Genomic DNA, 13,969 nt, shown 5'->3' with positions numbered 1-13,969 from the left:
CAGATGTTAACTAGACATTGTGGTGATCATTTCACAATGTATATGCTGAATCATTATGTTGTACACGTGAAACTAATATAATGTTATATGTCAGACCTCAATTTAAAAAATATTTCTTTTAAAGAAGAAGAAAAAAAATGCTGAGAGGTCTAGACAAAGCTTCTGGGCCTTTTGATACATTCCCAGGTCCACAGGGAGGCGTGGACCTGCATCAGTCACAGGGGCTGACAACATAGAGACCCCAGCAAGGCAACCTCCCTGGATTTGGCCACAGTTTCTCTGGAGCAGGAGAGGGAGAAGGAGCAGAGAGTGGGTGACAGCTGTTTCCTGGCTAGAACTCCTGGGGGCGTGCAGGGTGGGCCTGTTCAAGCAGCGATCAGGCTTCCCTGGAAGGAGGTGGCAACCAGAAGGCTGCAGCTGCTGTTGCTGCTGCTGTTTGCATTCTGTTATCCTGGCAACGGCTGCCATAAGGGCAATCTGAAGGACAGAGTTTGTAGTAATGCACCCCACACTGTGCCACTCTCCCTTTATTAACTTTAGCTAGATTACCTCTGGTGGGATCTAATTAAGTTTCTAAGGTCTCTTTGGGGCTGCTGGACAAAGCAATCTTGAGGGGTACTACACTTCTTTTCTCTCTTGAAGTTTCAACAACTTGCTGACAGCAGGGTGTTTATTGGCACCAGGGACATAGAGTACAAGTTACTCAGCTTGTGCGACAGCACCCCTCCCATCTCATTGTTGGAGAGCCCTAAACAGTGGCTACGATATTGCTTCCCTAGCTTTCTTTGAACCCGTCTGTTGGATCACTTGTCTGACTAGCCAGGTGAGATCTGCCAGGGAGTCAGGCACTAAGGAGGACTAGAAATTGCCCTCAGAGCTGAAAACTTTATATAAAAATATGCTAACACACTCTAAGAATGCCCCATGGCTTCCTCTAGCATTTCCCAAGACCCATACGCATGGCTGGCAAAGTGCCCCATGGGACTTTTAGACTCTTGCAAATAATCCACTAGCAACCTTTTAATATGCCCTGCAGACTCTGCTAATACCTCTCAAAGGTACTGCGCGGGATCTTCAGGCTGTTTGATTTTCCAGGATAGCACTGTGGTTAATTGACCGCTTGGCTCTCTACACCAATTTGTCAGGAGCTCAGTTGAGCTGGAGAGAAAGCTGATCTGCCAGATGTCAGAGTAGCTGTTTAAGACAACAAACCAAAGTGAAAGTAACACTCAAGCCTTACTTAAATCACTTACTGCAATAAGATAAGCAAAAAGCTAAACCGGAGAAAGTGCTGATTCCACTCTTTTCCATTTTGCCCATGGACCAGTACCAGCACAGGGTCAGATGGATGAACACAGACATGGAGATTGTCTCACTGTCTCACTGGAAGGAGCCCTGAACAAAATGCTCCCGTTGTTTTACGGTCCGAGGAGCTGGAGAATAGGAGAAGGGGAAGAGCTAAGAGTGTAATGAGTACTGATTCAGAGAGGAGAAAATGTGTCTTCAAGGTTCCTTCCCTCTCCATCCCCCACCCAAGGAGATTTCAGCAGAGGTACCTGAGGAAGGCCTCTGCCAAAGGCACCTGTTAAAAAGGGCCCCAAGTGGAGGCACTCAGGCTAGGAACGCAGCTATGTGTAAGAGCATGGCCAGCCAGGAGAGGCTGATTCCTTGACAGCAACGCCCTCCAGAGACTTCAATGCATTGGTTGTACAAGACATCTGTTGTAGGGAGAGCAATGTTCTCTTGTGAAGTCTGCCAGTTAAAGCCTTTGTAATTGCCTATGGTCAGGCCTGAAAATCACACATAAGTTTTTAACCACGAGCCAGACTCTTCATTTTCATTATATTTTTTAGTGGGTTTTTTTTAAGTGGATGCTCTAGGGCTCACCTTAACTTTTTAATACATCTTAACTTTTTAATATCAGCTTCAGATTTATATTAACTTAATTCCAGTTAGATATAGAAACACTATTTTTATATAGCTGTATTCACTTTACCCTATTTTGTGGTATTATTGTTATACATGTTAACTAATAAATGTTACAAACCCAAGAATACATTGTTATAACTATTACTTTATATAATTTTATGTTTCTTGAAGAATCTGAAAGAAGGAGAACAAGTACATGTTTATAGCTTTTGTTATATTAACCTTATTTATCATAGCTGGTTCTCTTCATTTGTTCCTGTGAATTCAAGTTACCATCTGGAGTAATTTCCTTAGTCCAATACAGCTTTGCTCCTACCTTCCACCATTGTGCTGTTTTTGCTAAATATATTACATTTCTATATGTTATAAGCTCTACAATATATTATGTACATATTTTTAATACAATTGCCTTTTAAATCTGTTAAGAAAGGAAAGGAGAGTAAATATGCTTGTATACAGTCTTTTTATAATTACATAGTTACTGTTGCTCTTTGTGTGTGCGTGTGTGTGTGTGTGTGTGTGTGTGTGTATTCAAATTACAATCTGGGGTCACCCATTGTCAGCCTGAAGAACTTCCTTTAGTATTTATTGTACATTGAAGCTGTAGATTGCTTTGGGTAGTAGAGTCATTTACACAATGTTGATTCTTCCAATCCAAGAACATGGTATATCTCTCCACCTATTTGTATCATCTTTGAGTTCTTTCATCAGTGTCTTATAATTTTCTGCATACAGTTATTTTGTCTCCTTAGGTAGGTTTATTCCTAGATATTTTATTCTTTTTGTTGCAATGGTAAATGGGAGTGTTTTCTTAATTTCACTTTCAGATTTTTCATCATTAGTGTATAGGAATGCCAGAGATTTCTGTGCATTAATTTTGTATCCTGCTACTTAACCAAATTCATTGATTAGCTCTAGTAGTTTTCTGGTAGCATCTTTAGGATTCTCTATGTATAGTATCATGTCATCTGCAAACAGTGACAGCTTTACTTCCTATTTTCCAATTTGGATTCCTTTTATTTTTTTTTCTTCTCTGATTGCTGTGGCTAAAACTTCCAAGACTATGTTGAATAATAGTGGTGAGAGTGGGCAACCTTGTCTTGTTCCTGATCTTAGTGGAAATGGTTTCAGTTTTTCACCATTGAGGACGATGTTGGCTGTGGGTTTGTCATATATGGCCTTTATTATGTTGAGGAAAGTTCCCTCTACCGCAGGTATGCTAGCAACAAATTCTTTAAGCTTTTGTTTGTCAGGAATGTGTTTATTTCACCTTCATTCTTGAAAGATCACTTTGCTTGATATAGGATTACTGGTTGACAGTTTTTTTCTTTGAACACTGTATTTTGGCCTCCATTGTCTCTGTCTCTCTCTTTATTTTTTAAATTGAGGTATAGTTGACATACAAAATTATATGTTTCAGATGTATGACATAGTAATTCAACATTTATACACATTACAAATTAAAAACCACAAGTGTAGCAAACATCTGTCATTGCAACATTATTGACAATTATTGTTACAATAACTTATAATAATGTTATTGCAATATTATTGACAATATTCCCTATGCTGTATATTATATATCTGAGACATTTATTTTATAACTGGAAGTTGGTACCTCTGAATCTCCTTCACTTATTTTGCCCAATCCCCCACCACTCTCCCCCCTGGTGACCACTGGTTTGTTCTCTGTATCTCTGAGTCTGTTTGTTTATTTATTTATAAAATATTCCACGTATAGGTGAGATCATACAGTATTTGTCTTTTCTGACTTATTTCACTTAATATAATATCCTCAGCGACCATCCATGTTGTTGCAAATGGCAAGATTTCTTTCTTTTTTTAAGGCTGAATAATATGCCATTGTGTATATATATATATATATATATATATATATATATATATATATCTCACATATTTATCCATTCATCTATCGATGGATACTTAGGTTGCTTCCATATCTTGGCTATTGTAATTAATGCTTCAAGAAACACTGGCGTGCATGTATCTTTCAAATTAGTGGGTTTTTTCTTTTTCTTTTTTTTTTTTTTATAAATACCCAGAGGTGGAATTGCTGGATTGTATGGTAGTTCTATTTTTAGATTTTTGAGGAATCTCCATACTGTTTTCCACAGTGGCTGCACCAATTTACATTCCCACCAACAGTGCACGAAAGTTCCTTTTCTCCATATCTTCACCAACACTTTTTTGTTGCCTTTTTAAAAATTTTTATTGGAATATAGTTGATTTACAATGTTGTGTTAGTTTCAGGTGTACAGCAAATTGAATCAGTTATGCACATACATATATCCACTCTTTTTAAGATTCTTTTGCTTTTTGTTGTCTTTTTGATAATAGATATTCTGATAGGTGTGTGGTAATATCTCATTATAGTTTTGAGTTGCATTTCCCTGATGATTAAGGGTATTGAGCAGCTTTCATGTATCTGTTGGCCATCTGTATGTCTTCCTTGGGAAAATGTCTATTCAAATTCTCTGCCCAATTTTATTCAGATTTTTAAATATATATTGAGTTGTGTGAGTTTATTATATATTTTAGATGTTAACCCCTCACTGGATATACTATTTGAAAATATCTTCTCCAATTCAGTAGGTTGCCTTTTGCTTTTGTTGATGGTTTCCTTTACTGTGCAAAAACTTTTTAGTTTGATGTAGTAACATTAGTTATTTTTGTTTTTATTTCCTTTTCCTGAGGAGACTGAACCAAAAAATGTCACTCTGACTGATGTCAGAGAGTGTACTGCCTATATTTTCTTCTAGGAGTTTTATGGTTTCAGGTCTCACATTCATGTTTTTAAACCAGTTTGAGGTTATTTGTGTAGATACTATAAGAAAGTGGTCCAGTTTCATTCTTTGCATGTGGCTGTTCAGTTTTCCCAACACTATTTATTGAAGACACTGTCTTTTTCCCACTGTATATATATTCTTGGCTCCTCTTTATAAATTAATCAACCATATAAGGATAGGTTTATTTCTGGACTCTCTATTCTCTTCCATTGATATCTATGTGTCTGTTTTTGTGGCAGTGTCATATAGTTTTGATTACTATAACTTTGTAGTGTAGTTTGAAATCATGGAGTATGATACCTCCAGCTCTGTTCTTCTTTCTCAAGATTGCTTTAGCTATTCAGGGTCTTTTGTGCTTTGTACAAATGTTAAGATTATTTGTTCCAGTTCTGTGAAAAAAATTTTGATGAAATTATGAAACTTTGAAATTGATTATCTGGTCTAGTAGAGGTAAAGGGAGTTGAAAACCCTATAAGGGGAATATCAAATGAAATGACAAAGTAATTAAGTGGTACTCTGAATTATAAGGGAGGTACATATTTTTAGATCTGGTTGAGTTTATTGATATGGCTGCACTTCCTAGAGATTCTTTATTCAATGTGCTAGCTCCAGCAGCTTTACACGAGACCAAAATAATTATTTTAAATATAAGAACTACCATACGACCCAGCAATCCCACTACTGGACATATACCTTGAGAAAACCATAATTCAAAAAGAGTCATGGACCAAAATGTTCATTGCAGTTCTATTTACAATAGCCAGGACATGGAAGCAACCTAAGTGTCCATCAACAGATGAATGGATAAAGAAGATGTGGCACATATATACAATGGAATATTACTCAGCCATAAAAGGGAACGAAACTGAGTTATTTGTAGTGAGGTGGATGGACCTAGAGACTGTCATACAGAATGAAGTAAGTCAGAAAGAGAAGAACAAATACTGTATGCTAACACATATATATGGAATCTAAAAAAAAAAAATAGAAAATGGTCCAAAGAACCTAGGGGCAAGACGGGAATAAAGACGCAGACCTACTAGAGAATGGACTTGAGGATATGGGGAGGGGGAAGGGTAAGCTGGGACAAAGTGAGAGAGTGACATGGACATATATACACTACAAAACGTAAAATAGATAGCTAGTGGGAAGCAGCCTCACAGCACAGAGAGATCAGCTCGGTGCTTTGTGACCACCTAAAAGGGTGGGATAGGGAGGGTGGGAGGGAGGGAGACGGAAGAGGGAAGAGATATGGGGATATATGTATATGTATACCTGATTCACTTTGTTACAAAGCAGAAACTGACACACCATTGTAAAGCAATTATACTCTAATAAAGATTTAAAAAAAATAAAAATATATAAGTTTTAGAGAAGATCTTACACATTAACAGTCAATCCATCAATTTCATCTTAGGGAGAATGTGTTACCAGAAAGGAGAACTGAACAGTAGTCTGGAATGGGAGGGAGGTGGAGTACAGGGACTACGGAGACTTGGGGTGGGGGAAGAGAATCAAGATAGTAGATGAAGGGGAAGAGAATGAACAGTTTCTGGATCCCTGCTATGTGCCAGGTACTATATAGTAGCTATATATATACCACCTCTAAATTTTACTTGATACTCCTGATAACCACATGATGTGGGGATTGTTATCATTCTGCTCTAGAAGAGAGGAAACTTAAGTTCAAGAGTGTTAAGTAACTTGCCCCAAATTACACAGTTCTTACATAGCAAAGGTATGACAGGAGCACAGGACTCCAGAGCACAGAACAGGGGAGTCTTTGTGTGTGTGGGGGGGGCGGAGGGCTGCCCTTCTCAGTTGTCAGCAACAGATCTTGCAGTTGCTACCTGCTAGCAAAGCTCAGCTGAATCAGATACAGCAGAAAATAAGCTGTGCCATTGTCTGACTATGCCGCCAGAGGGCACAACTTTGGAAGTTTTCTTTCTGGATAGTCTGCCTGTTTCATCTGAAGCAAATACTTATAACTGAGAGAGCAGACTGTATGTTGTATATCAAGAGTGAGTATGGACTGACTTCAGTGTTGGGAGATCTGAGCTTTCCATTGCCTTGCTGCAGGACAAATACACCCATGACCATCCTATATGTGAAGTGTGCCCTCTCCTGTTCAGTTTGGGCAGTGGGTGTCAGGTAGTTGGAAAGATCCCTTGGGTTCAGGACTGATAGCAGCAGTGGGATTTTGAAATCCCATTATTAAATGTGGTCATTTCCACACAGTAGGAGCTCTGTCTATGTTTGCTTGAGAAGAAACAATGTCACAGTACAATCACCCTCTATCTAGTTACTGCTTTGTCAAAATCCTCCAGTGGCTTTCTAGTGCCCTCAAGGTAAAGTTTGCACTATTTAACCTGGTTTCCAAGTCCTACCATAGACTGTGATCTAAGTTTATCTCAAACTAGCTCCCATTTCCTCAACATTCATCCCAATCTTAACATACACATATCCTTAACATAGTTCTGAAGAAGTGAGTGTCTGGAATTAGATGCTTCACATCACATCCTGCACATGGTAAATACTCAATAAGCAGGAGTTTCTACTACTACTACTACTAGACCTAGAAATTGGCAGAGGCAAGGTCGAACTCAGGTCTCCTGACTGAGTCCAGTGCTCTTTGCTCCCACTGCTTCTTTGCAGCACACAGTTCAGTACATAGTGAATACCGAACAATGAAATCTTTGATTCCACACTCCTTGGCTCCTTCTGTGTTCTCTTTTGGGGTCCTGTGACACAGGCAATGGCACAGATGATTTTAGTGACCAGAGGACAGGACTGCTTTCCCCCTGAGCAGACATAGATGTGTATAGCATCAGAAGTCTAGCGTTGGAAGCTACCTTTGACATCATCTCCTACAAGCCAATGCATAAGTAATTTCTACAGCACCCATTAAAAGAGATACACCCAGCCTCTGCCTATGTATATTTTTCTCTCAAAAGGCTGCTTATCCCAGCACTGTTTGGCTGTGATGGAGAAAATAATCTTTGCCCTGCTGCCTTTTGGCATGTTTGCCCTTGGTTCTCATCCTGCCTGGTGAAAAGACACATTTCCTAGCATGAACATGGGCCCTGCCTGCTCTGACAATCTTCTTCCTCTCTTGTTATAGATGAAGGATGTGGCAGCAAAGCAATCATTCAAAGTTCTATCCTTATCATTTTTCACTTTGTTCTTTTTGGCCTTGGTTTTGTACACCAGCTTTGAAACTATCACCCCAGGGCTAATGCCTGGGGTTAATGAGTAACTAAGAACACTCTACTTTTGCAATACAGAGCATGTTATAAAAATGGAAAGATTTTGCTTTCTGAGAGATGCAAGTGGCTTCTTGGGCATGTGCTGTAAGTACATTTTTTCTCTTTTGGAACCTTGAGCATCTCTATCAACAAGTCAGAATCCCAAATAACCATGAGCTCCAAATTATTACCTCTAGAGGCCAAGGTCTAAGTGTGATCATCTGATAATTGACCTCCTACCAGCCTCTGTGACTTTTTCAGAAAAAGGACTTTGGTGACAATGTGGAGATTGGATAGAAGGGTAGAAGCAGGGGGATTGGAGTGGGAGAGACTGAAGGTCGTGTGACCTGCTAGGAGCTGGTGAAGTAGTTCAGTCCATGAACTGAGGCAGTGACAGTAGAAAGGGAGAGAAAGGAACAGTTTTGAGAGGTATTTAGAAGGTAGTACTCATAAGGCATCATGACTCATTAGATGTGGGAAATGAGAATGAAGAAGCCCCTAGGATGACTCCCAGGTTTCTGGCATGGGAGCCTCAATAGACAGTGAGGTGGAATGAAGATGAAGGAGCAGCCTTGAGGGTGAAAAATATGATGCGTTTACTTTAGGAAACTGAGATTTCCAAATTGAAACTGAGGTATGTGTGGAACATTCTGGTGGCTATATGCAGTAGGCAGCTGGACAAATGGCTGGGAACACAGTACACTCTGCAGTACAGTATGTAGTTTTGTGCAATGGCAGTTTAGTTCCTGGAAGTGGATGAGATCACTCAGGAAGAGAATGGAGGGCTATCTCTTCCTTCCTATCACTCATATCCATGGTCACTGGATTCCACAGCTGACTCCCTTTCTCTGCTGCCTCATACTCATCCAGGCTCGGAGAATCTTACATCATATTTTCTGGCTTCTGCTCTAATAATTAAAAGAAACCTGAATGAGTTTAAGAATAATAGTGATAAGATGTCTTGCAACTTAAATATGACTCTTTAGATGATACTGATGGTGAAAGATCTGAAATGCAAAAACTATACTTTAATCTTCCTGTTGTTTAGAAATATTCCTGTGACTTCCATATGTTGCATGAATGCATTAATTTCAGGTCATGACCTTATACATGGCTCCATAAACTACCACCCTTCCATTCCAATTAAACATATCTTGTGAAAATTATTCTCCTTTGTCTTTTATCCAAAGAAAAGTACAGGTATTCTCTTATCTCTCATAGATTTTACCTTAAGAAAAACACCAAATTAAAAAAAATTTAAATTCTTATCTATAAAAAATAACGTAAGCAGAGAGATTGCTAATTTTATCTAAAGAGTCTTCCTTCTCCAAAAGGTTGCCTCTGGTTCAAATAAAAAGTAATTCAATTTCCATAAATTTGATTTATTCCCAGAGTTTTCATATGTCACTATTACATCTGAATGACAGTCCTTGCCATTATTTCTGTGGCCTCAGGAGGCCACCTATTTCCTGCTCCTATTAGATGTGGCATCAGTTTTTCAGGTGAGAAAGGCCTCCCCACAGGCCCTAGTGAGCACACCAGTAAATATTTTCTACAGTTTTACTAATCACAATGGGTGAATATTACGTGTTTCTGGTTCAGAGTTTTCATCCAGCTAAGATCCCCAATGGTTTTCTCACCTCATCTCTTATAGATTACCCTCCTTCCAAAATGCCACTGTTCTTCTATCTGGTTTTCTTGGTACTTGGGCTTCATTGTGCACCACCTAACAGCTGTGAAGGCAAAATAACCTCCTGCCTTTCCCCCCAACAAAATGCCACTCTCTATAAGATGTCATCTATCAATGCTGACTTTGCATTCAACCTGTACCGGAGGTTCACCGTGGAGACTCCAGATCAGAACATCTTCTTTTCCCCTGTGAGCATCTCTGCAGCTTTGGCCATGCTCTCCACTGGGGCCTGCTCCAGCACCCAAACTCAAATCCTGGAAAGCTTGGGGTTCAACCTTACAGACACCACAATGGCAGAGATCCAGCAGGGCTTCCAGTACCTGATCTGTTCACTGAATTTTCCAAAGAAGGAGATGGAATTACAGATGGGAAATGCCCTTTTCATTGGGAAGCAGCTGAAACCACTGGCAAAGTTCTTGGATGATGTCAACAACCTCTATGAGACTGAAGTCTTTTCTACAAACTTCTCCAATGTTTCTGCAGCCCAGCAGGAGATCAATAGTCACGTGGAGAGGAAAACCAAAGGGAAAATTGTGGGCCTCATCCAAGACCTCAAACCAAACACCATTATGGTTCTGGTGAACTATATTTTCTTTAAAGGTAAGGTTCTAAGATGTCCATTTCTAGTTCAGTGTTCCAATAATTTCATGGGGCACTTGGGGAAGCTCGTGGTGTCTTCTCACTGGCATCAGTAGGTGTCCCTTATACTACAGTGACCTGCTTCACTGGACATAGCTGTGTGTAGTTTTGGATCTTCCAGGAGGGATACACAGCTCGTGGATGAGCCCAGGAAATTTCTAGGGAGAGGGAACTTTCAGAGAGGTTAGTTACAATGGTATGAACACCTTCCTCACATCTAGCTACAGAATCATGGTTTCCAAAAGATTTGGTGAGGTGAGACAAGCTTGCACTTGGCAGGTAAACAGAATTAGTTTTAAACCTTAAAGTGACCCTCACTTGCTGTTCATTCTTGGGCATGTTACATAAAGACTATCATGTCGCTATCATGTACTATGTACCCACTATATACTAAGCACCATGCTACATGTGTGGTTTACACACATTTTGTCTCATCTAATCTTCACAAGTGCCCAGGTTCACACAGTTAATAAGTTTCAGAGCTGGTATTCCCACCCAGGTTTGTCTGATTCTAAAGCTGGTGCTTGTAACAACAAGAATCATGTGACTCTTTCCTGAAGGTGCTGTGCCCAAATGATTTCTGCTGGTTCTACAGCACATGTCAGCCATGTTTGGTGGAGGAGTGAACGATTCTTGGCCACAAATCACACACTTGTAGACGGATAAAACGGCAGAACAGATCTGTTGTCTCATTTCACCCTGTGTGTTGGATGTGCTTATGCCTTTTTACGGAAGAGGAAACTGTGGCTCTGATGGGTTTAGTGTAAGTATAGTGGTTTTGAACACAGATGGAACATCTGTTGAACATGGAGTCTAACAACCCTGGGTGTGACTCCTCGCTCTGCCACCAGCTACCTGGGAGAACATGTAAAGTCACATTCTCTCCCTGATCCTCAGTTACTCATTTGTAAAACTGGTTGACAGAAGGTACCTACCTCTGTGGTGGTATTAATTACTAGATTAGATGACTGATAGAGAAGTTCATATTGGCACAAATACTGGTTTTAAACAAACAACTCTCTTCTCTTTGTATTTTAAGCCCAGTGGGCAAATCCTTTTGATCCATCCAAGACAGAAGAGGGTTCCAGTTTCTTAGTGGACAAGACCACAACAGTGCAAGTGCCCATGATGCACCAGATTGAACAATACTATCACCTGGTGGATACAGAGCTGAACTGCACAGTGCTGCAAATGGACTACAGCAAGAATGCTCTGGCACTCTTTGTCCTTCCCAAGGAGGGCCAGATTGAGTGGGTGGAAGGGGCCATGTCATCTAAAACACTGAAGAAGTGGAACCGCTTACTGCGGAAGGGGTAAACATCTTAGATGATGTGAGAAGTGGAGGGTGGGCATAATGGCACAGAGACCGAATTCAGCAGAAACCCAGAGGCAGGAGACTCACTCTGAACCACTTAGGAGGTGTGTGTTGATCACTACAATATAGTGAGGACATACTCTTTGCCAATCCCTTTGCTGGGCACTTTACATACTTTATTTCACCTAAGCACATCAACAAACCTGCAAAGGAGATAGTATTATAGGCATTTTTCAAATGAAGAAATCAGGACTAGAAAAATAAAATGAACTATCCAAAGTCAGCCAGCTAGTAAATTGGTGCCTTCCCCAGAGTCCAAGTGGAGCTTGGGGGATGGGTAGGATATTGATAGATATTTCATACTGAGCTGGAAGTGCTAGATGGAAAACGATGAAATTCCCCCTGGTACTACCCATTGACATTCATGCCACTGGCTTCCCAACCTTCATGAACACCCCCAGAGATTATAAGTGGGTCACATCTTCCAACTTCCATTGTTGCAGTCCCAAATGGGCTGAACCAGAGAGCATTCCTTCCAGGATAACTTCTGAGGTTTTGGTGCCACGTGTTGGCCTGCATAGTAGTGGTTGTCAATACTTAGGGGAGGAGCAGCGCCCAATACAATAACATGGAGACAGAGAGGGAGGGAATCATGAGCTTGGTGTACTGATAGCCATATGTTCCCTTCCCCTTTCTCCACAGGTGGATTAACTTGTTTGTTCCAAAGTTTTCCATTTCTGCCACATATGACCTTGGAGCCATCCTTTTGAAGATGGGCATCCAGGATGCCTTTGCTGACACTGCTGATTTTTCTGGACTCACAAAGGACAATGGTCTTAAACTTTCCAATGTAAGTTGGTAGATTAGAGTCCTTTAATATCCTTTAGATGTAAGAGCCATTGAGAGTCAGTTAATTCAACTCTCTCATTTTATCAGTGATAATTCTGAAGCCTGTAGAGGCAGAATGACTTTTCCTAAGCCAGGTTTACTCCAGGGCCATTCTCATTACCCCCAAACAAGTCATTGTAACAGTTACTTCCATCCTTGACCTTCATGTCCTAAATGATTCTGATAGAAGAACTTAATCATAAGAATTGACTCTGATGCGATACAGTTCTTGAGGAGGTGGCGGGGGCAGGGGAAATCTTAATAAGTGACTTCTAGAGGCAGAAAGCCATGGAAAGAGTGGTGGTTCCTTGACATCTAGCTCTAAAATCACCAGAGAGTCATTAACTACACTTAGACAAGTGTCCTTCATATTCAAGCACCATCAACACAATACAGGAAAGGGGTGGCCCCATCCTTCCTTCTTCTTTCCTGCTTCTAAACTGTTCCAAAGATGTTTCCTGTTTCTTCAGGGGATCAGCAATATTTATTCTCCCCCCCCCTCCACAGGCTGCCCACAAGGCTGTGCTGCATATTGGTGAAAAGGGAACTGAAGCTGTCCCTGAAGTCAGATTTCTGAATCAGCCTGAAATAACTCTTCTTCATCCTATCATCCAGTTTGATAGATCCTTCTTGTTGTTGATATTGGAGAAAAACACCAGGAGTATTCTCTTTCTAGGGAAAATTGTGGACCCAACAGAAGTGTAGTTGGGAAAGAGGTTGTTGGCTAATTGCATGTGCTTATTGCAATGAGAAATAAATAAATAGTATAGCCTGATGTGATCGATGTGGGCTTGGATGTGCTTTCCTTTGTACAGGGGTGGAGACTGGACCCTAGCCGAACTGCATTGGGTGTGAAAGAGGCCACTCTTATGTTCAGATAGTCAATGAGTGACTCATTACCCAAAGCAAAAGAAGGCCCCATGTCAATGCAATCCTCTTTGTCAGAACCCCAGTTAGTTAGCTCCCAGTTAGTTAGCTCCAAGGAATTTTACTGGGCTGACAAATGCTCTGTCTTCTGCCCTCTTGGAGAATAGTTGAAATGCAGGTCAGGTCCTCCTAACCCATTATTTTCATAATAAGTACAATGAATATTAAGCAACATAAATGCAGTAGATTATGTATGAACTTCTCAACCTCCTTCCTCCCACCCCATCAAAATTGTTCTCTGTGTTCTTGCCAGAACTGCCATTGGTGGGTTGTAAAAAGGTGTTTTCACTACAGGACTGAGTCACCGACTGAGAGCTACTGCTAGGATGTCGCTTTTGTGACCTAACAAGCATGGGACAAAAAAACAATAGAGACAGAGATGAACTTCACTGTACAAGCCCACCTTGCCCCTAAAAAGTTTCCTTATTGATAAGCTATAAGTTGGCAGTGGAGAAGGAAAGTGATTCATTCATATTATATCTCATGGCCCTTCCTTTTCTGTATTCTAATCAGACTCCTTTCCAAATGT

General features: G+C 40.4%; 1 protein-coding gene across 1 annotated transcript; it reads left to right on the top strand.

Annotated features, from left to right (window-relative positions):
* Positions 1-8,049: 8,049 nt before the first annotated feature.
* SERPINA7 (serpin family A member 7) lies at positions 8,050-13,297 on the top strand. The gene is made up of 5 exons (XM_004285238.3): positions 8,050-8,086; positions 9,636-10,271; positions 11,350-11,623; positions 12,328-12,475; positions 13,021-13,297. The coding sequence occupies exons 1-5, from the start codon at positions 8,080-8,082 to the stop codon at positions 13,216-13,218; spliced, it is 1,263 nt and encodes a 420-aa protein (XP_004285286.1). The 5' UTR covers positions 8,050-8,079; the 3' UTR covers positions 13,219-13,297.
* Positions 13,298-13,969: the final 672 nt, after the last annotated feature.

Source organism: Orcinus orca, chromosome X (genome assembly GCF_937001465.1).
Source record: "Orcinus orca chromosome X, mOrcOrc1.1, whole genome shotgun sequence".
NCBI lineage: Eukaryota > Metazoa > Chordata > Mammalia > Artiodactyla > Delphinidae > Orcinus > Orcinus orca.
Note: the sequence above shows the minus strand (reverse complement) of the source record. Positions and strands in the feature narration are given on the sequence as shown.